This window comes from Primulina huaijiensis, chromosome 14, assembly GCF_012295235.1.
Source record: "Primulina huaijiensis isolate GDHJ02 chromosome 14, ASM1229523v2, whole genome shotgun sequence".
Taxonomy (NCBI): Eukaryota; Viridiplantae; Streptophyta; class Magnoliopsida; order Lamiales; family Gesneriaceae; genus Primulina; species Primulina huaijiensis.
The window spans coordinates 768,690-795,879 of NC_133319.1; the positions used below are offsets into that span (position 1 = coordinate 768,690).

General features: G+C 35.3%; 4 protein-coding genes across 5 annotated transcripts; 3 read left to right on the top strand and 1 right to left on the bottom strand.

Annotated features, from left to right (window-relative positions):
• Positions 1–817: 817 nt before the first annotated feature.
• LOC140957285 (protein WHAT'S THIS FACTOR 1 homolog, chloroplastic-like) lies at positions 818–3,032 on the bottom strand. Its single transcript, XM_073414468.1, has one exon. It carries the CDS (start codon positions 2,719–2,721, stop codon positions 1,111–1,113), a length of 1,611 nt encoding a protein of 536 aa, XP_073270569.1. The 5' UTR covers positions 2,722–3,032; the 3' UTR covers positions 818–1,110.
• A 2,624-nt stretch (positions 3,033–5,656) lies between these two features.
• Positions 5,657–14,703, top strand: LOC140957334 (rhodanese-like domain-containing protein 4, chloroplastic). Of its 2 annotated transcripts, none has more exons than XM_073414537.1 (8): positions 5,657–6,500; positions 7,003–7,105; positions 7,214–7,288; positions 7,431–7,505; positions 7,580–7,654; positions 13,815–13,895; positions 14,047–14,227; positions 14,365–14,703. In XM_073414537.1, the coding sequence occupies exons 1-8, from the start codon at positions 5,899–5,901 to the stop codon at positions 14,370–14,372; spliced, it is 1,200 nt and encodes a 399-aa protein (XP_073270638.1). In that variant the 5' UTR covers positions 5,657–5,898; the 3' UTR covers positions 14,373–14,703. The 2 variants fall into 2 exon arrangements, with proteins under 2 accessions (XP_073270638.1, XP_073270637.1); XM_073414536.1 differs by having other exon boundaries at positions 5,658–6,500; positions 14,047–14,259.
• Positions 14,704–16,535: 1,832 nt separating this feature from the next.
• Positions 16,536–20,343, top strand: LOC140956519 (histone H3-like centromeric protein CENH3). The gene is made up of 7 exons (XM_073413287.1): positions 16,536–16,645; positions 16,746–16,777; positions 16,893–16,932; positions 17,217–17,341; positions 18,602–18,676; positions 19,717–19,792; positions 20,004–20,343. The coding sequence occupies exons 1-7, from the start codon at positions 16,591–16,593 to the stop codon at positions 20,057–20,059; spliced, it is 459 nt and encodes a 152-aa protein (XP_073269388.1). The 5' UTR covers positions 16,536–16,590; the 3' UTR covers positions 20,060–20,343.
• A 3,071-nt stretch (positions 20,344–23,414) lies between these two features.
• LOC140956520 (MYB-like transcription factor ETC3) lies at positions 23,415–24,330 on the top strand. Its single transcript, XM_073413288.1, has 3 exons — positions 23,415–23,593; positions 23,676–23,763; positions 24,023–24,330. The coding sequence occupies exons 1-3, from the start codon at positions 23,539–23,541 to the stop codon at positions 24,150–24,152; spliced, it is 273 nt and encodes a 90-aa protein (XP_073269389.1). The 5' UTR covers positions 23,415–23,538; the 3' UTR covers positions 24,153–24,330.
• The last annotated feature ends 2,860 nt before the right edge of the window (positions 24,331–27,190 follow it).

A 27,190-nucleotide genomic window follows, 5' to 3' on the forward strand; every position in this document is an offset into this window, starting at 1 on the left:
ACCACATATTTGATTCCATAAACAATTATAAAGTCATATACAAAGTTGAGATATTCTCACTTGATCAATCCAAATGTCGAGTTTCAATCTATTTTCTTGCAAGTTTTGATCAACCCTGATAAATAGAAGAACTGGGTGACAGACTACGGTGATACGTGAGTCATGACAGGCGAACGAAACCGTATCAGCTTTGCAATGAATAAGTGGTTGAATCAATTATCAAGAAAACGCGTAGACGAAAGAGTGAGAATGATAGTCACGTGTCTCTTAGCCCAATCACCCAATTCCCAATACAGGAGAAGATCTTGAGTTTGAGAGCTGTGTAAACAGTATCCCAAAGAAAAATTAAAAAGGGCAGCCAAATGTTGCAGCAGATCAATTGAAGTCCTCCAAAGGGATTTAACTTTGTCATATCTCTTCCGATTAAGCTTCAACTATTCACGACGCTAATCTGTTACTCACTTGCAAGTGGGGTAACATAGACTAAAGAAGATAACCGATTAGAATACAAAATCCAAGTTTGCATGCTTCTTTTTGAAACTTCAATATCATTGGCATGCTAGATAATCTGCCGGTTTTAACAAATATCCAACGAATATCAATTCATTAGAAAATAAAGAACCTCACATTTATCCTATAATATCTATCACAATGGAAGAGAGAAATATAGGAGGAAAAAGGTGGATGATTTCAAAATGCATATGACAAGATTCAAGAACAGGAAAGCATTACTTCACTTTCAAGACTAAACATATGAAACCCACAATTGTACATCTAGGTTAAAATTTACAGACTTCAAATTTTTAGAGATACCAGATTATGCATTTGAATTGAAAGAACTAACTTGTATAGATGAAACATAGTACAACGCATCACAAAATAAATCATAATAAAATTTAGAAGATTAAAACAAGAAGTGGATATTCAAATATTCTCAAGTTGTCTCTAAAATTTAAGTGTCCAACAGAGATCCACATTGAGAAACATTCAAGCTTCTATAGTTCTATATTTGATTCTTTCTAAAGAATAACCTCCACTCCGAATGGTGTAGAATAAAGAGCTGATAGCCTTGAGTCAGGCCATTTTGGATGTAACCATGATAATTTCATTTTACCAACGTTCCCTTGGTTTTCCATCCGGAAACTCGGGAATTAGATAATTTTCATCACTTTTCCTTGAGCCATTAACTTGCTTAATATTTGGTTTGCTCTGTTCAAAACTTGACAATGGATCATCTTCTTCATTATTGAAGTTTGGAGGCAAATCATCATCACCACCATCATCATCACTCCAACCATCCTCGAAATCCTCATCATCACCATCAACAATATCATCAATTTCGTCACTTCCTAAATTGTCAATATCGGACCATTCATCTTCATCATCTTCACCTGACTCAACCTCATCTTCTATCCTTGCTGCTTGATCTGAATCAGCCTCTGAAATATTTCTTCTCGGGAATCTTGGAACATTAACAAGTGCACGGAGTTTTTCCTTGATGAGCAACAATTTGTCTTTTTCTACTAAATTAGAATCTCGGTACACTTCACGTAGGAACACTGAGTCTCTATCCCCTTTCAGAGATACATAAAACATGTCTGGATGCCTTACAAACATCCCCCTGAGCTGCTGAGAGAATCTAAATTCATCTCGAAAATGGGTCAAATGATCTACAAGTGTTCTCTTCTCAACAGTGAGACTCAAAATTTCATGAACAACACCACAGGCATGTTTTTCTTTTTCCAACGTGCCAGACCTCAATTCTGAAAAATCAGAATAAGGTGATATGTAAGGCATGTCTCTAAATTGACAAATCCTTCTCATCTCACCTTTGGAAAGGTTGAGCCCTCTAGGTAGATTAACTCTGTTAAACTTTGGGGTTCGATCAATAATTAAATTTCTCTCTTCCAGCTCTCTTTCCTTGTTCTCATCTTCCGCGAGCTCTGCTGCAGATACAGCAAGCTCAGGATCCCAATGTGTCAACTCAAGGGCCGGCCCTCGACCAGTTGTAACAACCTTGAAATACTGTGGATACCGCTGACAAATAGTATCTTGAAATTCCAAAGGCAGTCCTAAATCAGTTTTCAAATGAGAAATCTTCTCCAAAAGAATCCGTTTCTCAATCGACATCATCAACAACTTCCTCAATTTAACAACCAATAAATCCTCCATTCCATTCCTAACCCTCATCTCCTCGAGGTATAGCCTCTCCGCCTCAGGTGTCAACCTGAACTTAAGTGAATAAACCCCTTCTTCCACAATCTCAAACACAGCAGGAAACTTCCTCAACAAAGATATAAACCGCCTCCTTTTTTGTAGCCCCAAATCTTTCCTAAACCTACCCAAATGACGAAGTGCCATAATTCTATCTGGCTGACTCGTTAAAATCTTCCTAATTTTCAAAACCAATTTAAGCTTTTTGTCCCTCTGAATCACGTTATCAAAGGGAAGCTCTTTCCTCCTCTTCACAACACCTGCTCTTATTACAGGAGAAGGCAAATGATCTCTCCTTGTACTCCAGAAAAATTCATTCTTTTCCTGAAAGACTAATTTTTTCCCCATAAACGGAGACTTCACCGATTGTTTAGCACAAAGTGATGAATAGACATTAAAACCAAACTTGGAGTTTTGAAGCGGTGATGACTTATATGAAAGAAAAAATGGAAATGCACAAACTGAAGACGAAACTTTGTGGGTAGTGATCAACAACTTTGGTTCCATAGTAATCACTAGTTTCTTCGTGGAATCAAATGGAAATACGTCATAATACGGCGGAACACACTAACAATTACCATTCATGGCAAATGGGAGTGATGGGATTCACGAAATTAATTGACTGACCTCAAGGCACACGCAATTCGAGAAGCCTGGGTTTATCTACAAAAACCAAAACCCTTTTCCGAAGATATTTGTTCCTTTTGTGTGTCTGCGTACACGAAATCTAGCGAAAGAAAAGATAAGATTGAACAGTTACGCTTCTTTCGTAATGAATGCGACTTTCAACTCACCCTAGCTCACAGACCGGATTAGTGGCCCTTCTTTCATTATCATAACCTTCTTACACATATTGATTAGGCTGGAAGCACAAGCTTGTATAAATATATGCCGGTTTAATAACCTTCTTTAATTGTTGCATACCCTAATGCTCATGTTTTTCAAAATGAACAAATCTTTTGATCACCCACTCATTCTTTGTTACTATTTTGTTTGTCGATGCAATGAGAACCCACCAAATATCCAATTGGTTTTCTATCTAGCCATCTTTCTCAGCCCAAACTCCCCCGATCGTATAAGTTTGAGGAGCCTTATACTCGGAGCCAGGAGCTTGTAGAGGGGCAAAAATTTTATTCTTCTCTATTGATTTCCAAGGAAAATATGGTGACCTACGGGTTGAGTGATCGGGTTGAGGACCCTGTAGATAAGGTAATTGATGAGTTTGACGCCTGGTGGTCAATCCGATATCTCTTTTTTTTGCACTTTTTTTCTTCTAATTCCCTTAATTCTTTTTATTTTGCCATAAACAGTAGTTTGTTTCTTGCGGATAAGCTCGAGATGCAAGAAACTTTTGCTGAGAGGCAAGCGGCGGAAAAGACAGCCGCAGAGAAAAACAAGCATCCTGGAAGGCCGCATCCGAAAAGAAAGGCTTGGCCAAGAAGGCAAATGAGGAAGCTCGGGCGGTCGCTGAGGCCTGGAAAGCCGAAGAGAGATAGGCCACTGAGGCTCGAGCTTCATTATTATCGGGTCGGGTTATGTCTCTTTCTTGGGATCGCTGGGAACGAGGCATAATGATATCGTGCTAATTGTTCTGTACACTTGGAAAGCAAAGAACGTTAGTGGGGCACCGGAAGGTTTTCCGACATAGCTACCCCGACGCTCAAGTCAGTCGAGAAAGGAAAGTGTTGTATATAGAATATATAATGGGTGCTTGTGGAAATATTAAGTGAATATTCTTAATGATCGAGCAAACTTGAGTATTTATAAGGAAAAAAAAATGATAACCTTGTTTACAGTGATCAGCCACTCCTAATGATCAGATAGTTGCATACGCTTTGCTCTCTAACACTGTTACGATTGACAACTCATACAACTTCTGGTCTTGTCACATCGCTCTCACGTGCATTGATTGATATACTAATGATTTCGAAGCACGACGATCCGTACTTGTGGGCCCAGAGTTGATGCATGTCCTGAGATTCTCGGGCAGTGTTCCTGATATGAGGGCACAGACAATGTCCTTGATTCATTATCATAGTCTTCTTACAAAGCCCGGACTAAGTCAAGAGCCCATGCTTATATGGATATATGCTAATTTAATCAGCTTTCATATTTGTGCATACTCAGGGATGACTTATATAATAACACTCTTTTTATCCGAACTGCTTTTTCTCCCATAGCTCCAGGCTTCCAATCTCTTACTCTACCATAGTCCGAGGATAACCTAGGCTCTTTTCGGGGCATCACCAATGGACATTTTGAAAGAGGAAAATTTCGAGCTAGTCTTGGTACTGCCCAAAAGGTGCATTTATTGATGACTAGTAAATAATACACGTGAGATTATCAATGAAATCCACATGAATTGATAAATGTACACTCTTATATATATCTTTAGGCAATGTCCGACACCTATGGAAGTCAGTTCGGATGGGTCATGTGAATTCGGGTCGTGTTGAAGAAAATGTGCTAAACACATATCCTTACCTAAACTCGAACCGAATCCAACCAATCTGATTTGATTTTTGAATATACAACATTTTTCTTTTATTATTTAACAAAATAATTAAACAAAAATTCGTAATTCTAATAATATTTAATGTAAATAAATAACAAAAACCCTCCAAAAACCCATCATCCAGTGGGACGAGACGGTCCAAACGTCCGACCCGCCAAAAACCCATCGTCCAACGGGACGAGGCGGACAGGGCCGCCATTTTAGCGGGTTGAGAAATCCTCAATCAGCCCAACTCAATGTGAGATGCGGGTTAAGTGGTTAGCCGACCGTAATAAAATAAAAAAATATAATTTACTGAATTTGATCATTTTATAAATAAAAATTTCTAGAAAAATCTTAATAGAATTTTTAATTCTTGATTTCAATCTTGACGTGTAAGCCAAAGTAATTAGCACAAAAACTTCACAATTTAAATTGTTTGGCGGAGAGGCCAACTGACAGGCACAATCCATATTAACGGCTCTACCTAAATATGGTAATTATATTTTATGAAATTAAATATTTAATTTTAGCAATCCAATAGTCTTACCAATTAATTACTTCACGAAAAAACAATTGTTTAAAAATTCAAATATTTACAAAATTAATGCGATGAAATTTTATGATATCGATATATAATAAAAAAAATATTTTAAGTATAATAATGGCTTTCAAGCTCCACTTCCATATTGTTTTACATTTTTTGTACGAGTTAAACATTCAAAGAGATTGAAGGCGAAGAGAAGTGGAGGCAGAAGGGAAAAAAGAAAATGTTTCTGAATTCAAATCAACTCCTTTTTTTCCGTGTCAACTCATATCCGGTCGACGGATCGGTTAATTTTTGACAACCCTGTCCGCGCGCCGGTAAGTACCTGAATGTAATTTTCCTTTTCCTTTTTTTACTGAACATGCTCCAGACTTCTCCAAACAGCTCGCTCACAATATCCTTAGCCACACAATAATTGGAGCGGAAACAGTCCCCCTAATCCATCTACCCACAGTGGAACGTGTCATCCATCACTTGGGTACACTTCACAGCTCCCTTCTACGTTTGCACCAACTTACTGCCAAAATCCGATTGCACAGCACATGAACTCCAGAACATCAGACTAGCTATTAATGTTGTATCTTACGCTTCTCATGGTTCCTAGAGCTTAAAGAACTGGAAATACCGTGATTCGAATCGTGTAATGGAGGCCCTTAATGTAGTTGGCTTGACTCCAATTTCTGTTCTTGCTAAAAGACCGGGGCCCAGAAAAAATCAGTTGCTGGCAACTGTTTCCCCATTCAAGAATCCATCTTTTTCAGTTTCAAGATGTATGGCGGGGGGTCTAGTGCTGTTATCTTCGGCTTTGGGTACTGATTTAGCAAGAGCGTTGACATATGATGGAACTCTGCAGCAATCCGTGAGCAATTTGGCCCCCGATATTGATTTCAGTGGAGTTCTTGGTAATGCTACCAATTTTGCCGCGGATAATCCCATAATCGCTGGCGGCGGAGTGGTGTTGCTGGCGTTTCCCTTGGTGGTTTCTCAGCTGCTCAGCAAATCCAAGAATTGGGGAGTGGAGAGTGCGAAGACTGCTTATGCAAAATTGGGTGACGATGATAAGGCTCAATTACTTGATATACGAGCACCGCGGGATATTAAGCAAATGGGGAGCCCGGATATCCGGAGTTTCAAGAAGAAGCCGGTGGCCGTGGTGTATAACGGTGAAGACAAGTCAGGGTTCTTGAAAAAGCTGTCTTTGAAGTTTAAAGAACCCGAAAGCACCACGTTGTTTATACTTGATAAGTAAGAATTGTGACATGTGTTGTGTTTTAGTTCTCTGAAAGTTCACAACTTCTATCCATAGTTTACTCTCCGGTTTCGGGAAATTGTTCATACTGTGTTATACATAACTTAAATTTTTGAAGATAGGACGATAATACCAGGAGATGTTCTAGCGTGCGCGAGTAGCTAGCTATTAGCTACTCAAATAAACAAAAGAATTCATATTTGATACGGCTCAACGAAGTTCATTATCTACTGCCGCTTATAGGCATCGTCATTTTGTTGGTATCATCTGGTGGTGATTGGCTCTTCATAAATAATGTGAACCCCCTTTGTGCCATTTCCCGAATTCTTGATTTGTGTGGATCATAAATCATTGATGAATCATGGAATTTTATTCAAAAAATAACTACTTGGTTAATACCTTCACATTATGGGTGTTTTGAGCTTAAGCAATATGCAGCTGCAAGTGCAATGGCTCGATCTTAGCCCAATTTGATGTTTTTGAATTGTGATGAAGCAGATTTGACGGAAACGCCAAAGAAGTAGCAGAGCTGGTAACGGCAAATGGATTTAAAGCTGCTTATGCAATCAGAGATGGTGCAGAAGGATCGAGGGGATGGATGGTGCCTACACACTTTTGTTCTCATTAAAATTTTATAAAGCAAAATTCAACAACATTATTCAGAGATTCTGGTTTGAAACTTAACTTATAAATGATAAAAATTATGCAGAAAAGCGGCCTTCCCTGGATAGTTCCAAGTAAAACATGGAGCCTCGACTTCAGTGATTTGACGGGCACCGTTGGGGTAATGTCTTGTCTTGTCTTGCATTATGTACTGGATATTTTAGTTAAGAAGTAAGAAGAATTTAAAGATCTCTTCAAGTTCAAATGTACCGTGTTCTTTAATTTATCCAAAACAGATGCTGAGGACTTTAGTGTATTTGCAGGATGCTTCTGATGCTTTGCCTCTGATCCTTGGTGTTGCGGCTGCAGCTGGTATTGGGATTTTTTCTTTTACAGAGGTTGGGGATAGAGGAATTTTGATATTTTTATGATGTTAGGGGACTATTGCTTTATCTTTTCAATTTATTTACAGGTGGAAGTACTTCTCCAAGTTTTGGGTTCTGCTTTTCTTATTCAATTTATAAGCAAGAAACTCCTCTTTGCAGAGGTCTATTTCTTATTTAGTTTCTTGATTTTTTTTGCGAATTTTTATTTCTAACGTTAATAATTGAATGTTAGTTCTTGTGAAGTTATCCGATTATCTAAAACTTGATCAATGACATGCCAATACAACAGCTTATGGAACTGAAATATCATAATGTTGCTGGGTGTATCTGTTTTATGGGGTATACAAAATATGAGAGGAGAACAAGAAGAAAACAAAGAAATGGCTTTGTAGAGGCAAGTGTTGAACACTTTCTCCTTAAGAAGAATTTGTCCTCACAATGTGCTTGAGTTTTGTGGCAATCTTCTCCCAAGATACAACTACAACTCTTGAATAATGAGCACTCAAATATTCAAGTTCTTTCACAAGGAAATGAAGGAACTCTCTCTTTTTGAAGAAAGGAAGAAGAAGATATGCAAAATGATGTATGTATGTTTGATTTTCAAAATATCAAATATTTAATGTTTTCCAAATGAAGAGACATGATCTTTCATTCATGGGGATGTCCCTTGGCCATGGTAACTGATCACAATCATCAAACAATGCCAAGGAAATGAAAAATTACAAGAAAAATCGAAGGGACACGAAAACACGCGCCCCCGCGCTGCCGAGCGCTCTCGGCAGCGCTCGGCAGCACCTGCCGAGAGCTCTCAAACACATTGATTAATTTGCTTAATTTTCATTCATTAAGCATCAAATTTTCCAACAATCCCCCACATGAATGAAATTAATGCATGAATGCTCGTGATGCATAAGAGAGAGTATATACGAAAAATTATCACATCAGGAGAGGTGGCTTTTGGCTTTGAACCTTCCCTAGTGGAATACAACCGGATTTACTAAGCCACGAAGTGAACGTGATGTCTTGAACTTCTTAGTGGTTCATGTAAAACCAGACAACTGTACCCACATGATAATCTTTCTTCCATTTCCATTTTGTTTTATCGGTTGTGTCCGTTTTGGCCATGGAACACATCTTGGCTTCATATGTGTTTCATCGAGGCGGCCCGTCCTCACACGTACATAGGTGATCTCCTTGTAAAAGGGTATCCTACTTACCCCGCTTTAGCAAGCTACGGAATCATTAAAAGTACAATACTTACCCTCACTACCTTTGTAGGCAACTTCACTCATCGTCATAGGAATGAGGAGTGATTCCTCAAGTTCTCATAATTTAGTTGTCCTATTGAACCAAGATCTTGGGATCTCCAATCAACAAGGTTGGGTTGCCATTATGAAAACTTTATTTGGTAGGTTTTAAACCCATTCCTCTTGACAGACAGTACATTTGATCTCTATTTAATGCTTTTGTAAGCGGATCCGCTAAGTTATCCTTTAATTTAATATAATCAACAGATATAACTCCATTAGAGATCAACTGTCGCACAGTATTATGTCTTCGACAAATATGTCGAGACTTGCCATTGTACATACTGTTTTGTGCCGTTGCAATTGCTGACTGACTGTCGCAATGTATCATGATTGCTGGCACTGGACTTGTCCAACACGGAATGTCCTCTAGAAAGTTGCGAAACCACTCAGCTTCTTCTGCAGCTTTATCTAGCGCTATGAACTCCGATTCCATAGTAGATCTAGCAATGCACGTTTGTTTCGATGACCTCCAAGAGACTGCTCCCCCACCAATGCTAAATACATAGCCGCTAGTGGATTTGGAGTCATTGGTGTCAGAAATCCAATTTGCATCACAGTATCCTTCAAGTACTGCGGGATACCTTGTGTAATTTAGTCCATATTCTGAGGTGTGCTTTAAATATCTAAGCACCCTTGTCAATGCCTTCCAGTGTGCATCACTAGGATTACTTGTAAACCGACTTAACTTGTTAACCGCACAAGCGATGTCCGGTCTAGTACAATTAGTGATGTACATAAGGCTTCCAATAATTCTGGAGTATTCCAATTGGGAAACTGGTTCTCCACGATTCTTTGCCAAATGGACATTCACGTCCAAAGGTGTTTTTACTGGGGTAGAGTCATAAGCGTTAAACTTCTTCAACACTGTTTCTACATAATGAGACTGAGATAGGACTATTGCTTCTGGAGTTCTAAAGATTTTAATCCCTAGAATTACATCAGCAATACCCATATCTTTCATATCAAAATGTTTTGTCAACATTTTCTTTGTACCCTTAATCAACTCTTGGTTGTTCCCCATTATTAGCATGTGCTCCACATATAGACATACTATCACATAAGATTCTCGAGTGCCTTTAATGTAAACACATTTGTCACACTCATTAATCTTAAATCCATTTGACAATACTACCTTGTCAAATTTTTCGTGCCACTGCTTGGGCGCTTGTTTAAGTCCGTATAGTGACTTAATTAAACGACAAACTTTTCTTTCTTGTCCTTTAACAATGAAGCCTTCAGGTTGCTCCATATATATTTCTTCTTCAAGTTCACCATTTAAGAATGCTGTTTTGACATCCATTTGATGTATCTCAAGGTTATGCAAAGCTGCAATAGCAATGAGCACACGAATGGATGTTATTCTTGAAACTGGTGAATACGTGTCAAAGAAATCATGACCTTCTCTTTGTCTATAGCCTTTGGCCACAAGTCTGGCTTTGTATTTTTCAATACTTCCATCAACTCTCATTTTCTTTTTCAATATCCATTTGCATCCCAATGGCTTGGTACCTGGTGGAAGATCCACTAGTTCCCAAGTATGGTTTTGCAATATGGAATCCATTTCAGAGTTGATGGCTTCTTTCCAATAGGGAGCTTCAGGGCTAGCCAGAGCATCTTGTATGTCTTTTGGTTCATTCTCCAACATAAAAGTATGGAAGTCTGGACCAAAGGACTTTGAGATTCTAGCCCTTTTGCTTCTTCTTGGTTCTTGCTCCTTTGAAGAACTTTCCAATGGTGTAGCATTTTCATTTAGAGTTGGTTCATGTGTAGGTACTTGACCTGCATGCTCCATCTCAAGTTTTCGCTTGCTAGAACCATTTTCTTTCCTTTCTTTACAAGGAAATATATTTTCAAAAAATACTGCATTTCTTGACTCAATTGTCATGCCCGTATTCATTTCTGCATTTTCAGATTTGTGCACTATAAACCTATAGGCACTACTATTATGTGCATACCCGATGAATATGCAGTCGACCGTCTTTGGTCCAATTCGCTCTTGTTTAGGCTTTGGTATTTCAACCTTAGCTAGACACCCCCACACTTTAAGGTACTTGTAGGAAGGTTTGTGACCTTTCCACAATTCGTAAGGTGACTTGTCATTTTTCTTGTGGGGTATCTTGTTCAGGATGTAATTAGCCGATAGTATTGCTTCCCCCCACAAGTTTTGGGGTAGTCCTGAACTTATTAACATAGCATTCATCATATCTTTTAGAGTTCGATTCTTTCTTTCGGCAATGCCATTCGATTGTGGTGAATAAGGTGCAGTAGTTTCATGAATTATACCCACAGATGTGCAGAATTCATCAAACGGTGCTCCGTATTCACCCCCTCTATCGCTTCGAACCCTCTTTATTTGTTTGCCTAGTTGATTCTCAACTTCGGTCTTATAACATTTGAATGCTTCAAGAGCTTCATCTTTCGACCTCAAAAGATATACGTAACAGTACCTTGTATTATCATCAATGAATGTCACGTAGTATCTTTTCCCTCCTCTAGTTTGTACAAACTTTAAATCACCAAGATCGGTGTGTATTAGTTCTAGAGGAGTTGTACATCTTTCAATCGAGTGGTAAGGCGCTTTGGTCATTTTTGCTTCAACACATATTTCGCATTTTTGTGTTGGATCGACGTTGTGTTTAGGCAATAATTCAAGTTTCATTAAACGTTGCAAGGTATTAAAATTTACGTGTCCTAAACGAACATGCCATAAATGAGAACACTCAAGCAAGTAAATAGAACTTTTTCCTTTATTACTTTCAACAACATTTTGGCGTATAGCCATTACATTCAACTTGAAAAGGTTCTCATCGAGATATCCTTTTCCAATAAAATGACCACTCTTAGTCAATACAACCTTGTTAGACTCAAATACTAGTCTAAACCCGTGTTTGACCAACAAAGACCCCGACACGAGGTTCTTTCTTATGTCTGGTACATGAAGTGCATCAACAAGAGTTACTTCCAAACCCGATGTCATCTTCAGTACCACATTTCCGGTGCCCACCACCTCAGATGTAGCGGAGTTCCCCATGTATAGTTTTCTCCCGGTCGATGGAGTGTATGTGGAGAACATCCCTTTGTTGGAGCAAATGTGTCGAGTTGCTCCGGTATCAACCCACCACTCATTTGAGTTTTCAACCAAGTTTGCTTCTAAAATAACTGCAGACAAATCAAGTTGAGAAAAATCAAATGGTACCGACCTTTCTTGAACAACGTTGGCTTGAGGATTTCCCTTCTTTGGCTTCCTACAATCCTTAGCCATGTGATTTGGTTTTCCGCAGTTATAACAAGTGCCTTTGAACTTCTTCTTGTTTGGTGGTTGTTGGCCTTGTTGTGGTTGCTTCTCAAACTTCCTTTTCTTTCCTTGGAAACTCGATTCAACAATGTTCACCCTTGCTGTCATCTTACTTGCCTTGGCCTCGGTGCTCTTGTTGTCCTCTTCTATCCTCAATCTCACAATGAGATCCTCCAATCCCATCTCCTTCCTTTTGTGTTTCAAATAGTTCTTGAAATCCTTCCACAACGGAGGGAGTTTCTCGATCAATGCAGCAACTTGGAAGGACTCGCTTAGACTCATTCCTTCCGCATGAATCTCGTGCAAGATAAGTTGTAATTCTTGCACTTGACTCATTACGGACTTTGAATCCACCATCTTGAAGTCCAAAAATCTCCCAACTATGAACTTCTTCAAGCCCGCATCCTCCGCTCTGTATTTCTTATCAAGCATGTCCCAAAGTTCCTTGGCGGTCTTGACTTGACAATACACATTGTACAATGCATTGTCAAGTCCATTGAGGATGTAGTTTTTGCAAAGGAAATCACTTTGGTTCCATGCATCCAAAGCGGCCCTCATGTTGGTATCAGTCTCGTTTTCAGCAACGGTGGGAGGATCCTCCTTCAAGAACCTTGACAAACTCAAGGTTGTGAGATAGAAAAGCATCTTTTGTTGCCATCTTTTGAAATCTGCACCAGAAAACTTTTCTGGTTTCTCTCCTTGTGCAATGGTTGGATGTTGTGTTGTAGATGATGAAGCCATTGAAAATTCTTCTTGCAAATGATCAAAAACAAAATTCTTCTTAAGATTGTTTTATGGGTTATACAAAATATGAGAGGAGAACAAGAAGAAAACAAAGAAATGGCTTTGTAGAGGCAAGTGTTGAACACTTTCTCCTTAAGAAGAATTTGCCCTCACAATGTGCTTGAGTTTTGTGGCAATCTTCTCCCAAGATACAACTACAACTTTTGAATAATGAGCACTCAAATATTCAAGTTCTTACACAAGGAAATGAAGGAACTCTCTCTTTTTGAAGAAAGGAAGAAGAAGATATGCAAAATGATGTATGTATGTTTGATTTTCAAAATATCAAATATTTAATGTTTTCCAAATGAAGAGACATGATCTTTCATTCATGGGGATGTCCCTTGGCCATGGTAACTGATCACAATCATCAAACAATGCCAAGGACATGAAAAATTACAAGAAAAATCGAAGGGACACGAAAACAGCACGAAGGGGCGCGTGCAGGCGCCCCCGCGCCGCCGAGCGCTCTCGGCAGCGCTCGGCAGCACCTGTCGAGAGCTCTCGGCAGGAGCGCGCGCAGAACTGCGCGCAGCCGCGCGCCTGCTGCTACCCTCGGAGCGCCTGCGAGCAGAACTCGCGCAGCCGCGCGCCAGCTCCTGCCCTCGGCAGGTCGGGCGCGCGGCTGCGCGCAGGTCACTGTTCACGAAATTTTTTTTTTTTTCCCCGATTTTTGTCCCCTACATCTTCTGACTACTCGTTTGAGTTTCTTTCAACATATGATAAACTCTTTCGAGTTTTATTCAGAACCGCCGAACTTAATATTCGTTCATTAAGTATCGTTTTTTCATTTCGAATTTTTCCAATCAAACACATTGATTAATTTGCTTAATTTTAATTCATTAAGCATCAAATTTTCCAACAGTATCAGTCAGACATTTATCATTCACAACATTATTATACTGAAACAAGTTTGATGATTTTCATCGACAGGATAGAAAGCAGACTATACAGCAAATTGAAGATATCTTGAACACAAAAGTCGCTCCAAAAGAACTTGTGGGTGACATACAGGTACCTGCCATAATGAAAGCTCCTCATATTTGACGGGTTATACCTTTCTGTTTGTGGTATTCGTGAAGGTTCAGTTCGTTACAGGAAAAAAACATCGAATCCACATCGTGAGACTAATTTCTTATATGATTTTGATTTCAAAATCTTTTAGCAAATCGGGAAGGCCATTCTACCCTCGTCTGTAACTAGTAAGGCTCTACCCGCTCCTGTTGAAAGTGGCATCCAGATAACTGAGCCAGGGCCTGAGGGGAAGAGCGCACCAGCAAAAATAGAAGCAACTCCAGAGGTCAATTCTATCCCACAAGCAGAAGCTGAAGATGAGTCTCTTCCGGGTATTTCGAGGCCACTCTCTCCCTATCCTAATGTAAGTAAGTTACAATACAATATGTTTTACCAGTTTTCTGCTATTGTTTCAATTCTATATATTTTCAATATCTTGTTCTTGCTATTCTTTGTTGATGTATGACAGTATCCTGATTACAAGCCTCCATCTTCTCCTATACCTTCGCAGCCATAAAGTAGAACATGTGCGCACAAAGCACAGATACTTGGGTCAGCTTTCTTGGAGTTGTAGAACATATAATCCTTTCTACAAGAGGTTTTGAGACCACTAACAATATATATTATGTTCTTGCCAGAATGTGTCTTGTTTGATGCATTCTTTGTTTGTCAGATTAAGATGTCTCCACTAAGTCTAATACCATCTTAGTATGTCTGAATTTCGGGTTTGTAATCTCTTGAATGGTGTGGAGTTGTTTTCTGAAGGCTTCAGCAATAAAATTTTACAGTGGTAGTGTTACCGTGTCAAGTTTACTTCTACTTTGTTCTGAAAAAGACAATTACTTCCTCAAATTACTTTTCTCTTACGCCTGAGGAAAGCCAAGCTGTTGAAATTAGTGCTGAACTCATGGAACAACGTCGCCAACTCGTGCCAATAGGGTTGGTGAAGAAGCTCCTCACAAGAAGGTTAGTCAGCAAAAAGAATTTTGTTACCACTTTTCAGTGGAAGTGGTATAAAGAGGTGGATATCAAGAGCTTAGCCAAGAATCACTTTGTCTCCACCTTTGAACATCCTGGAGATATTGATCAGCATGGAACCCTGGTCCTATAATCGAGCTTTATTGGTTGTTAGAAAGTTTGAGGGCTTTATCTCCGGCGAGTTGGGGCTTTTGCAGTATACCCAGATGGACGGATACTCATTGCCTTATAAGCTGTTTCCCGCTAATTCTACCGATGGCCTAATGGATGCAACATTGTACCCTGAAAATAAATTTTTTTAAGTAATTCCTCAATCATCTATAAAAGCTTGATTTATAATTCCCAAAAATACCAAACTACACATTCCGTTCATTTAATCTTCTTTATTATCATTTTAATTACAAAAATTGATTACTACTATTTTGAANTTTTTTTTTTGCGGAGCACATGCTACCCGTCGGCGTAAATAATTCATAAAAAATTATTTTCCAACCATCTAAAGTCGAAGCTAAAGTCAAGTCAACAGATATGATATAACAAGGTATACAGATTTCTCTAAAAATAAAGCTTCTATTATTTCAACGTGAGTAAATAACAAGGCAACATTCACAATTTTTTTAAATTATTTAAAAAACATCTAAAAACTATTATTTTAAAATTTTGCCATATCTTTTTTGTAATGACAAAAACTTGTGTGAGACGATATCACGGGTCGTATTTTGGGAGACGGATCTCTTATTTGTGTAATCCATTAAAAAGTATTATTTTTTATGTTAAGAGTATTTTTTTTTATTGTAAATATCGATAGGGTTGACCCGTCTCACAAGAGACCTATTCTATTGTAATATACAAATAATAGACAAAAATATCGAATTGTACAAAATTTTATTAATCTTACACAAAAATAAAAAAATATATATTTATATTATATTATTTAAAACCTTAGTATGATTTTCCAAAAAAAAAAACATAAATATATTAAAATATTTATAATTTTTAATTAAATTATATTATTATTCCAACATGTTTAAATTTGCTACAAGTCGTCGTTCAGTACTAAATAATATATATTAAAATTTATAAAAACATTGTAGAATTAATTGGTTATTCTACAAAAGTTTAGTTCCATTAATCAAAATAATTAGACTAAAAGTTTAAAATATGTACAACATAAATGTTTTTATTTTTATAACTTTCATATATTTGGCATATTTAACTATTTAAATAAAAAAAATTAAAACTGTGCATAAAATGATTAGTAATCAATATATCGAACGAAACAAACCAAAATGCAAACTTAAATTTGTCCAATCAACTATTGAAATTGAATCAAATGTATAAGCCATATCAAAATTCAAGGTGTATTTTAAATTATAATAATTAAAGAATGAGGTCATATTATAATTATGATTAAAAGTTAAAATATAATTATTATAGTCTATGTGAAAAAATATGTACGTAGCTTTTGCAAATGAAGATTGAATGATAATCTTGATTAATTAGAAAAAAATAATAAATTAAAATATGATTAACAAATTATGGAGCTTAACACTAATAAATGGAATTGAAATCCGTTTCTTCAAATTGAAAAATCGCGTTGCCGCGTTCGTTCGACTTTCGAACGGTAACTTAGGCGGAGTATCCAAAAAGAAATTAAAGTTTAGCAAAAGAAAACATTATAAAAATAAATTCAAGAAAATATAATATAAAAAACTAAATGGCCAGAACGAAACAACCAGCTGTGCGCCGAACCGGCCGACGTAAATCCGCCGGTGAGCTTCAATATGGGCGAAACTTCTTTTCATCTTTATCAGAATTTTCGGAACCCTATCTTATCTTAAGTTTTTTAATTATGGTATCGTTTCTCTACAGCGGCCGGAGGTACTCCAACTTCAACTCCTCAGGTTTGGTGAAATTCATCTAAATCTCTCTCTATTCGACTTTTTTTTTTCTTTCATAAATGTGATTTTTTTTAACTATGTTGACTGTTGTTTAATTCTGAGGTTTTAATTTCTCTAGCGTTCCTCTGGAACAAAGAGCCCTGGCGGTGCTCCACCAAGTGAGTTTCTCCCTTTTGGAGTTTGTGTGTTTGCCTTTTACTGATATTTTTGTGTGTGTAAGTTTAATAGTGCTGCTCAGAGGTTTAGTAAAATTTATTTTGTAGTTTAATTTTTAGGAGCGAAGATAATTACATTTACTTTCTTTTTGCCCAGCTAGTAGAGCCTATTTTTGCGTGGGTTTAATATTGTTGCTTGGGGGTCTAGCATAACTTATGTTTTAGTTTAATTTTTATGGAGTGTGCTGTGTTACTTTTTATTTTTATTTTTTATTTTATTTTTTCAGCTAGTAGAGCTGGGCATGCACAAAAGAAGCGGCGGAACAGGCCAGGGACGGTGGCTCTTAGAGAGATCCGGAAATATCAGAAGTCCTGGAACCTTCTAATACCCGCTGCTCCATTCATTAGAACTGTAATATCTAACATCATGCACATGCTTCCTTATAGTTTGTTTTCGGTCTTATCTTGTGGTTCTTTAGGATATGTGTCTAGAATCAGAGCAGTGGTGCCGAGGGTACTGGTGTTGGATTAAATAATCAACAGGGATTTGATTGGACCGTTTATGGAACCCAGTGCATAATGTTAATTCCTTGAATTTTATATTGGCTGCCTTTATATCTTTTTGTTGTTTTGAATCATGGTATAAGTAGTGTCATTCTAAGGCTGTTCTTTTGAAGGCTGGTTTGCATCCACGTAGATAAAAAAAATGGACTACTGAATATTTATAGTGTCTGTGCTTCGTTAGAGTTTGTTTTTGGGGCCCTATCTGGTTGTTTATAAGTGAGTATATGTCATTTAGTGACTGGAACAGGCATACTGAAGGGCACTTGTGTTTTTTTGAGTAACTAGTTCAGAGGACCTGCTTTGAACACTTTTTGGAACTCAATGGATTTAATATGCTAATTGAATTCGGTATTGACATCTTTTTATTCGTTTGGATGCCATGATGTTAACAATGTTGTGCCGAGAATGGTATACATATGTATAGATAACCACTTAACAACAGAAAGTATTTGAGGTGTTTAAATGCTTGCAACTGAAATGGTGTTTGAGTCTCTGTGGTTGCAGTGTCATGTCCAGGGATGGTAACTGCAATAAATTGATTATTTGGCTCCGTAGATAAAGCAAAACATTGAACTGTCAGCTTACTTGGCACTGAAGCACTGAAAGAATCATTATTTCACAATCTTTATTTGTTTCATGAGAATTAAAATTGACCCACATAACTTTTGTGGAAATTTGTCCTATATATGTCAGATGGAAAAAGTTCAAACTTATTTTCCTTGTGATTGACTTAGTATCTCAGGTGTAGGTTTTTCTCCCTCAAATTTCGTGTTCTGTGCATTGTTAATGCACAGTCCGCTAAAACATACGTTCATGTTTATTTTTCTCCCAACTTCTACAGTGAGATTCTACTTGTGATGATATAAAACCGATATATATGTATTACATAAGGACAGACTTACTCGTGGGATTGCTTAAATGATGTGCCTTTGTTATATGACATTAATAGTACGATTTTTCATGTCGTTTGTAAAATTATTGAAAATCAACTTTTGGCTTGAAATTTGCATTGGTATTTCAAGGTTTGAAGCTACATTTCCTGTGTGTTGCTTTTTTCTTTTTAAATAAACCTGGAATGGTGAACTGACCATTGCCAAATATGTAACAGGTGAGAGAGGTTACATCGTCAATTGCTCCAGACATCTCTCGCTGGCAAGCAGAAGCTTTGGTGGCCCTTCAGGAGGTACTAATACTTGTAATGTTTTGCATCTTGACTGAAGACATTCTAGCTTGAATCCTTGCGATATACTCAGGTCTTTACTTTTTAGAAATTAAATAGCTTCATTGGATGGCTCACCTTGTGACACCAATCTCTATAACAGAGATTTTGTCCAGTTTTTTGAGGCAAAGTCATTAATCCTAAGAGAGCTTTCGAGTGATTCAGTTACAACAACAACACACAAGCCTTAATCTCACTGAGTGGGGTCGGCTATATGGATCCTCCTACACGTTCGAGTGAGTCAGCCAACATAATCAAATCAAACACTGGTAGACATAGTAAGAAAGAGGTGGAAATACTATTACCTCAAACTGAGATAGTTTTATTTCCGGATTTAGTTGGCCTTCTCTGAATTTATTTCCTTTTGTTGGCACAATCTTATGATGGATTTCTGCTGCATGAGTGACACTTCTGAAATGTGTTCACTTCTCGGAGCAACTAGTTAATAATAATTTTGGTTTTGATTCCTTATAAATTTCCTTCATTCCTGATTTTGATCACGGTCTTTCAGAATCAACTCAGCTAAGACGATGGTGATTATCTGACTTTCAGATTATAAGGAAGATTTAATATCACCATACAAGTTGATCACTTGATTGTAAGATTTTGGTAGACTTGTTTAAAATACATCTTTCTTGGTCAACTTCTCTGTTTATCCTTTCACATTAGATAATCATATACCAGATCTCTGGGTCTGCTGCAATAGCAATACTATCGATTTCTTGCATGTCATCTACATCTTAGTTTGAGTTTGGATTGAGGGGTTGAAATCAATGATATGGGTGGTGTGAGATGATTTGGAGTTGGATTTGAAGTTTGGATGTATTTGAAATCTCCATAATATTTGTTGGTGCAAAAGCTTAAATTGAAAGATGGTGAATTTGAAATTTCCTCATGTCAAAACTCACCGAATGAAATGAATGGGCAATCATAGATGAAATCTTAAATTTCTGCTTATTTTAACATGGCTATTGTTTGTGATTCTTTTTAGCTTGCTCTTGTAGGCCGCAGAGGATTTCATAGTTCAAATGTTTGAAGAGGCAATGCTGTGTGCAATTCATGCAAAGCGCGTGACACTAAGTAGGTTATGATCCTTGAACTTGTCATAAATGATTTACACGGATGGTTGGCCTAAATTAGTTTGCATGAGTGTGATAATGTATTGAAATCCACATAGAAAATCTCAAGGCAATTTATTGATTCAAGCGCTTGAACCAAGTGCTTTTCTTTTGTTTGATGTTTTTCGCTGAAAATTCGTTCTAATTCAATGCCAATTTTTTTAATTGCTCAGTGAAGAAGGATTTTGAGCTGGCCCGTCGAATTGGAGGTAAAGGGCAGCCATGGTGAAAGCGCGTGTCACCTCATTATTGTGCAAGATGGCTGTTCATGATATGAATAATAACCCCTCTCATTTGGAAAATTGTAAGCATTTATTCAATGTAGAATTGCAATATTATGCACAGTTAGCTTTCACTTCATTGAATAGTAGTTGGTGTGCTCATTTTTGTGAAACTGAGATTGGAGAGAATTTTCGCAGTGTATTTCTTTTTTGGTCTTCTGACTTATCTGTTGTAATTCAACATTTATGCCATCTAAATTCGATAATGTTATGTTTTCTCCTGTCGTACACTGGGTTTTGATTTTTTGCTTCTTTTTTTGTTCCACCCTTGGGGCTATGATTTTTCTTGTCTTAGACACGTATCATTCATAAATTAGATGGCAAAATTTTTTGACCATTTTGGTGATCAAGATATAATATTTTTATGGTTGTAAAAAGAATTACTTCAAAATAAATTTGTCCACTTATAAATCATGTCCTCGCCCCGATGAAACACGAACATATTCATAAATCATGTTATTCTATATCGATTTTTGTGCGTGTCTGTATAATTTAAAAACTATGGCCATTTACTCATATCTATATTGTTTGGCTTTTGCTAGTTCGGAAGTATTGGTTCAAATTATGTCCACGTCATTTCTTTTTAGCTTTTTCTTATACCACAAAAATTAAAGAACCCAAACGTAGGATTTTGTTATAAAACATGGGGAAAGTGATTCCTCCTTTAATTTTGGTCGTTGGAGCTAGCACTTATAAACATTGTTTTTTTTTTTTTTTTTGTCAGTATACCCTTTCCAATCTTGAGGAAATACGGCACACTCTTGAATATAATAAGCTTTTTCTCACCAAACAATCTTGGAAAAATCTTCCCAGATATTGCTGTTGTTATCTGTATACGTAGCATCGTCTGCAACATAATTAATTACTACATTTTAAGGCAACGAAATAAACTTCATCGTGGATTGACCCATTTGATGTTACAGGCAACCACATTCCTGTAAATTCATTACATATATAATTTCATCTATCCGTCAAAAATAAATATTGGAACTCATTAAAAAAAATTGAAAATTATACTTGAAAGGATGTTGTCGATCATAAAAGTACAAGAAATAAACATATTGTGTGTATCAGAAGTTAGTGTTGTGCTCTGGTGTTGTAAATATGAGCGCACAACATGCAGCGAAAATTAATTATTGACACACAAGTATAACATGAATAAATAGAGATCAGATTTAAATAATGTACAAGTTCAAATACTTGTATAATGCCTCATGACAAATATTCACTAGAAAAATATGTAATTTGTTTATACAAAACAATACTAGGAAAAATAAAAAAAAAATTCATTCAACATCCAAGTAATTAAAATGCATAAAAAACTCGAAGTAAATACTAGATGCATGAAACAAAAAATCATATTGCTTAAAACCAAACGAAACCACTCTTCACCCAACACTTCACACAGTGTTGTTCTTGAGTGTCGTCAACACCAATCAGCAACACGGTGATTATGTGAATCAATCACACAAACTATTCATACGAAAATCTTCATTACTGAACTTTTGAATGTTCAAAAAAACTCCAACAGCTGTGTAGAGTGATCAATAGATCACACGAAAAGCTTCAGCAGCTGCAAAAAGTGATCACCCGATCACCCAAAAGCTTTTAATCAAAGTAGGCTCAGCTTTCGTATTTTTCTTCTATGCAAGAACTCCTCTGCCGACCACTCTTGAAGCCTGTCACGAAAAGACTCACAACGAAAAAAAAACTGCCACGGCTGTAAGGCACTCCATATTATACCCAATGCTTGAACTAAAATCAATTACATAAGCGAGTCCTAGAAAATATGGAAACAAGATTTTCATTATATATAAAACTCTTTTAAACAAGGATAAAATATCTTAGAGATACAAATCATATTAAAAACAAATTCTATAATATCTAAAGATAAATCAAGCAAAAATCTTATCATTTAGAAATAAATCAAATAAGATTTTATAATCTAAAAAGACAAAATCTTAAATTGATAATATCAATTTAGCAAAATAAATAAAAAAATAAAATATTTCTTTAAATATCTGAAATATTAATACCATTCTCAAATCTAGCACTCATATTTATCCGGACAATTATATCCTACTCCAAGTGGGTTATACCCCATTTCATTTTCTGACACGTGTCCATTTTTTATCTATGCTATATTATTAAATTTGAGATGTCTAGAATAATTAATTTTTGGTGTCATGGTCTGTTTTAATAGTTATATATATAAATAAAGTGTTAAAACTTTAACGCAAGTCACATGTTGCTCAGCGGATAAATCCTTAATTTTTTAAGCATTAGGTTGTAGGTTCAATTCTTATTTGAATTTTCTTTCTTTCTTTTTCTTATTTATTTTTTTAATTCATATATCAAAATTTCAATATAGTTTGTCACTATTTCTTATAATTATATTTTAATCATCATTTAAATATAAACAAAATAAATTATAAAAAAAATATTATATAAGCACGTAACGCGTGATACATTAGTTATTATTATATTCGACTATACTTTAACCATAATCACTCAAACAAACTATTATTTTTTATTATTATTATTATTGCATTTGACGGTACTTTTACGTTGATATCTAAAATTTTCACTTTTATTTTGGACATTAAAGCTTATACTTTAATTTTAAAAAAAATCTATCTTGCTTCTTCCACTTTTAACACTATAAAATTTTTAAATATATCCATAAATAAATCATGTTTCTTCAATAAAATATAAAACATGTTAATCAAAATTTCATAAAAACATGATAGTATAAAACATCAACGAACTACTAAAAACGCGATATTTTTTTCAACAAATAATTGAAATTACTAAATATTTTCATTCCAAATGAACAAAATATATGTTTTAGCATTGTAATTCAAAATCTTCAAACGATGTCCCCACGACATGGAGATTTCCAAGCATCCTATAAAAAATGCATCCAAAATCTCAACATAAAAGTTTTACAAGCAAATAAAAATTTCAGATAATTTATAAATATAAAATATTGAGTTTTACAATTTGAGAATAAAAACAATAATAATAATAAATAATAATAATATAACACGTGTTAAATACATAATATGAAGAAAAGAAAATAATTTAATAGGTTGTTTGTGTGATTATCGTTAAAAGTATCGTCAAATATAATAATAATAAAAAAAATAGACACGTGTAAGAAAAATGAAACGGGGGTGTAACCTATCTGGAGTTGGATAGAATTGGCCTCCCATTAAATTTGTAGGACCATCCCATAATCATGAAACTTCAAATCTACATGACTACATCTATATCATCTATGAACTACATATAGATATATATGTATAGTCTACACAACGCATGTTTTCCGTTTAACGCCATCCTATCTAGGGAAATAATTTAAAACAATTCCCAATTTCAAGATTCCATTTTTTCCGCTGCCGGATTTTCCCCTTTTACTTCCTGTATGGACAAGTGTCGGCAAAATCAACCCAAGATTCAAGATGCTGCGTGCTCTGAAGGTGATGATCTTTCGGATCTACTCTACGTTTTAGGTTTATTCGAAGTATCGTTGAGTTATTTGTTGAACCATTTTTGGTGCAGAGGTGAGCAGTATCGAATGGGAATCCGTACACATGAATGAGCAAGAAGAAGATATCATTTCAAGAATGCACAGGCTTGTGGGAGACAAGTGAGAACCCAACTCCATGCTTCTTTTTGCTCAAGACCTTTACTGTTACTGCTGTAGATTAAAATTAACATGCATGATTGAAAAACCGGACTTGAGCATGCGGCCGGTGAAGGGTCGTCGTCCTTATTTAAAAATAACTCCGAGACAGTGTAATATAATGTCTGTTAGATAATAGGTTTATGTTCATGTTAGCTAGCTAGGGTTTATTACAGCGGTCCTCTCTAGGACACTTTTCTTTGACATTTAATGAATGATCCAGGTGGGCTTTGATAGCTGGGAGAGTTCCGGGTCGAAAACCCGAGGAGATCGAGAGGTATTGGATGATGAAAAACGCCGACAATTTCAAGAGTACCAAAGGGAAAGGGATAGCATTGGTGGCCATGGATTGAGTACTGGAATTATAATATTACTAGTACGTACTTTAAATTAATGTTTGTATTTGGTTTTAAGGTGTAATTTAAACTTGATTTTATAAAATTCGAACTTAACTATTAATTTTTATTATTAAATGTTTGTATTATGATTCGTGTTTGATTTATGAAGTTGTACTAAATGTGAATGTTCTTTAATTTGTTCCTTTTTGAATTCGTTGATCCCTTCTGTTAAACGAAAAGCTTTTGTTCGTGTTTAGTTTAGGAATCAAGATCTATGATTATATGTTCTTCGTATAAAAAAATACGATGTATTTGGGGAGATGAATTTGAAATCTATGAATTTCGATTACAGTTTATTTGTTAAAAATGAGACAATAGATAAAATCTTAGATACATATATTGTTGTTTTACTCATTAGTTACAAAAAATAGAATGAATTTCAGTTGACATTATTATTATTGGATGAACTTAAAATTCATCTTAATTAACATAAAATACTATATAAACATATAATTAAAAAACGAATTTGAAAATGGAACACACGGAGCTTCGATGTTTATATCTAACATTACAGGTGATAATAATCATAAAATCATAATAAACAATGAACAATATATATAGTAAGCCCTAACTATATTCACCTAGAAATAATTAGGAGAGTTTAGTTTGTATTCAAATTAAACGAAAAAGGTCTAGAGCGCAAAGGTAGAACGACGTTAACTTTTGAAACTAAAAAATAAAATTATTTTAAAATGTAGATCAAGGGAAATTTGCTACGTACTCCACCTAAATATGTTATCCATTTGGGGAATACTGCCGAAAGTAGGGGTGTCCATTCGGGTGGTTTGGTCGGATTGAATATTAGTACTATTAAAAAATTGCTCAATCCGAACCCGAATCAAACGGATTAACCTGATTTTGAATTTTTTTAAAGAAAATTAAATAAAATTCAAAAAAATTATTTTAAACACATAATAACAAAATATCTCTCATATATATGATTTAAATTTTAAAATATAATTGCCGAAAATTAAAATATATTTACTAAATCAAATAAACAATTATTTAAAAATTGAAAAATGTTCAAAATAAATGTTAAATTATGAAAATTTATGATATAAATATACAATAATTATTTTTTCAGACATACAATATATAAAAATACATGCAGTATTTATTAATTATAAAAATTAAAATTTTCGGGTCAGCCCGGGTCGACCCGAAACCAACCCAACCCAACCCAACCCGATCATTTTTACCCGAAAACCTCAGACTCAAACCTGATTTTTTTCGAGTTGAACCATATCGAATTGATAGTTAGTATCTAATTTTTACACTGCTAAACCAAATGTTGGTGTCACTTAAATTGATGGTACGAAATTGGTTGAACTTTGCAATCAACCACTTGGATTATGATTTTAATTGTGAATTCAAGAGTCGATAATTATAAGAGGACAGTGACCTTTAAAGCTGAGGACGTACTTCCCTGTCGGTGGCCAATCTACGTATTTTACCACGCCAATTAGTAACCTAAATCCACTAAATATCGTATAAAAGAGTGAAAGCCTGTGTGCACGCATGTTCATTGTTTACCCTTTTACTTGGTCGATCATTTCGGAGATATATTTTATATTTTGAAAATAAAGCGAGTACGATGTTTCGGGGGTAATGATTTCAGAAGAAATGCAAACGAAAATATCGTACTACATATTATTACAATTTAATACTTTTATTAATTAGTTACAGATACATTTAGTTTAATACCCAAAAAGCATAATTAAATTTAGTAATTGAGAAATTTATTTTTTTAATATATATAAACATCATAACCAGATTAATTATTTGAAAATAAAAATATATTATTTATATGTAGAGTATGTCTCTTGTGAGACGGTCTCACGAATCTTTATCTGTGAGACGCGTCAACCATATCGATATTCACAATAAAAAGTAATATTCTTAAAATAAAAATTAATATTTTTTCATTGATAACCCAATTAAGAGATCTGTCTCGCTCCGTGAGACCGTCTCACACAAGTTTTTACATTATATATAACATATAATACTATTATATTATACATACACATCATGTGTGCAATGATACTAGTTTAAATTAATGACCTATAACAAATAATGTAAAATAATTATTTACAAAATTAATCATATAAAATAAAATTTCGCATTGAAAATTCTCCCACTGCACGAGTCCGCGACGTCGAAATTTCAACTATATACAATTTCTTGTTTTATATTTCTCCCAAAGAAAGAAGTCGAAAATGAGATTTTATTTATTTCACATCCTTGGGCTTTTTAAAACATGATTGGTCTTTTGGACCTTTGGTGAGCATAAAATAAAACTGAAAAATACGTAATATACAACTAACCGATAAAATAAAGAATTCTATTGAATGAAATTAAAAATAATTTTAGTAAAAAATCACAGCATAGCTAATTATTAATCAAGTTGGAGATAAACTTGTTTTTTTTTTTAAATTAAGATCTTGAATTTATTATTGAAAAATGTTACGACTAATACGAGACGAAATCTTTTGTTACACTTGATATTCCAAACCGTAGTACAATTTGCTCAAAAAAGCTCCGTTTGCACAAATTATTAAAAATTAAACCCACTAAATATCACGAATGAACAAAATACAATCAATCATTGATAAAGCATTCTATTCATCTAATTTTAAAAAAGAAATCGATGTCTCAAGCACTATAAATCATTAAAACAATATATTGATGATTTTTTAATTAAAAAACAGATGAATCGAGTGTTTTTATCAAATATTAATTGTATTTTGTTCATATACAATGTTTAGTGCGTTTAATTTTTAATAATATGTGCAAACTTGACTTATTTGAACAAAATATAACTCGGTTTGAAAAACTAAATATAGCAGATAATTTCATCTCCGCTAATACACCTGATTTACGTAGTTGTAGCATTTGGATTTGGTACGGGACCCTCGCAAAATGTGTGGATCCTATCTCTATGAACGATGGGTTGCTAATCGGGTGTAGCAGATTCTTTCCTTTTTACGGTTGTT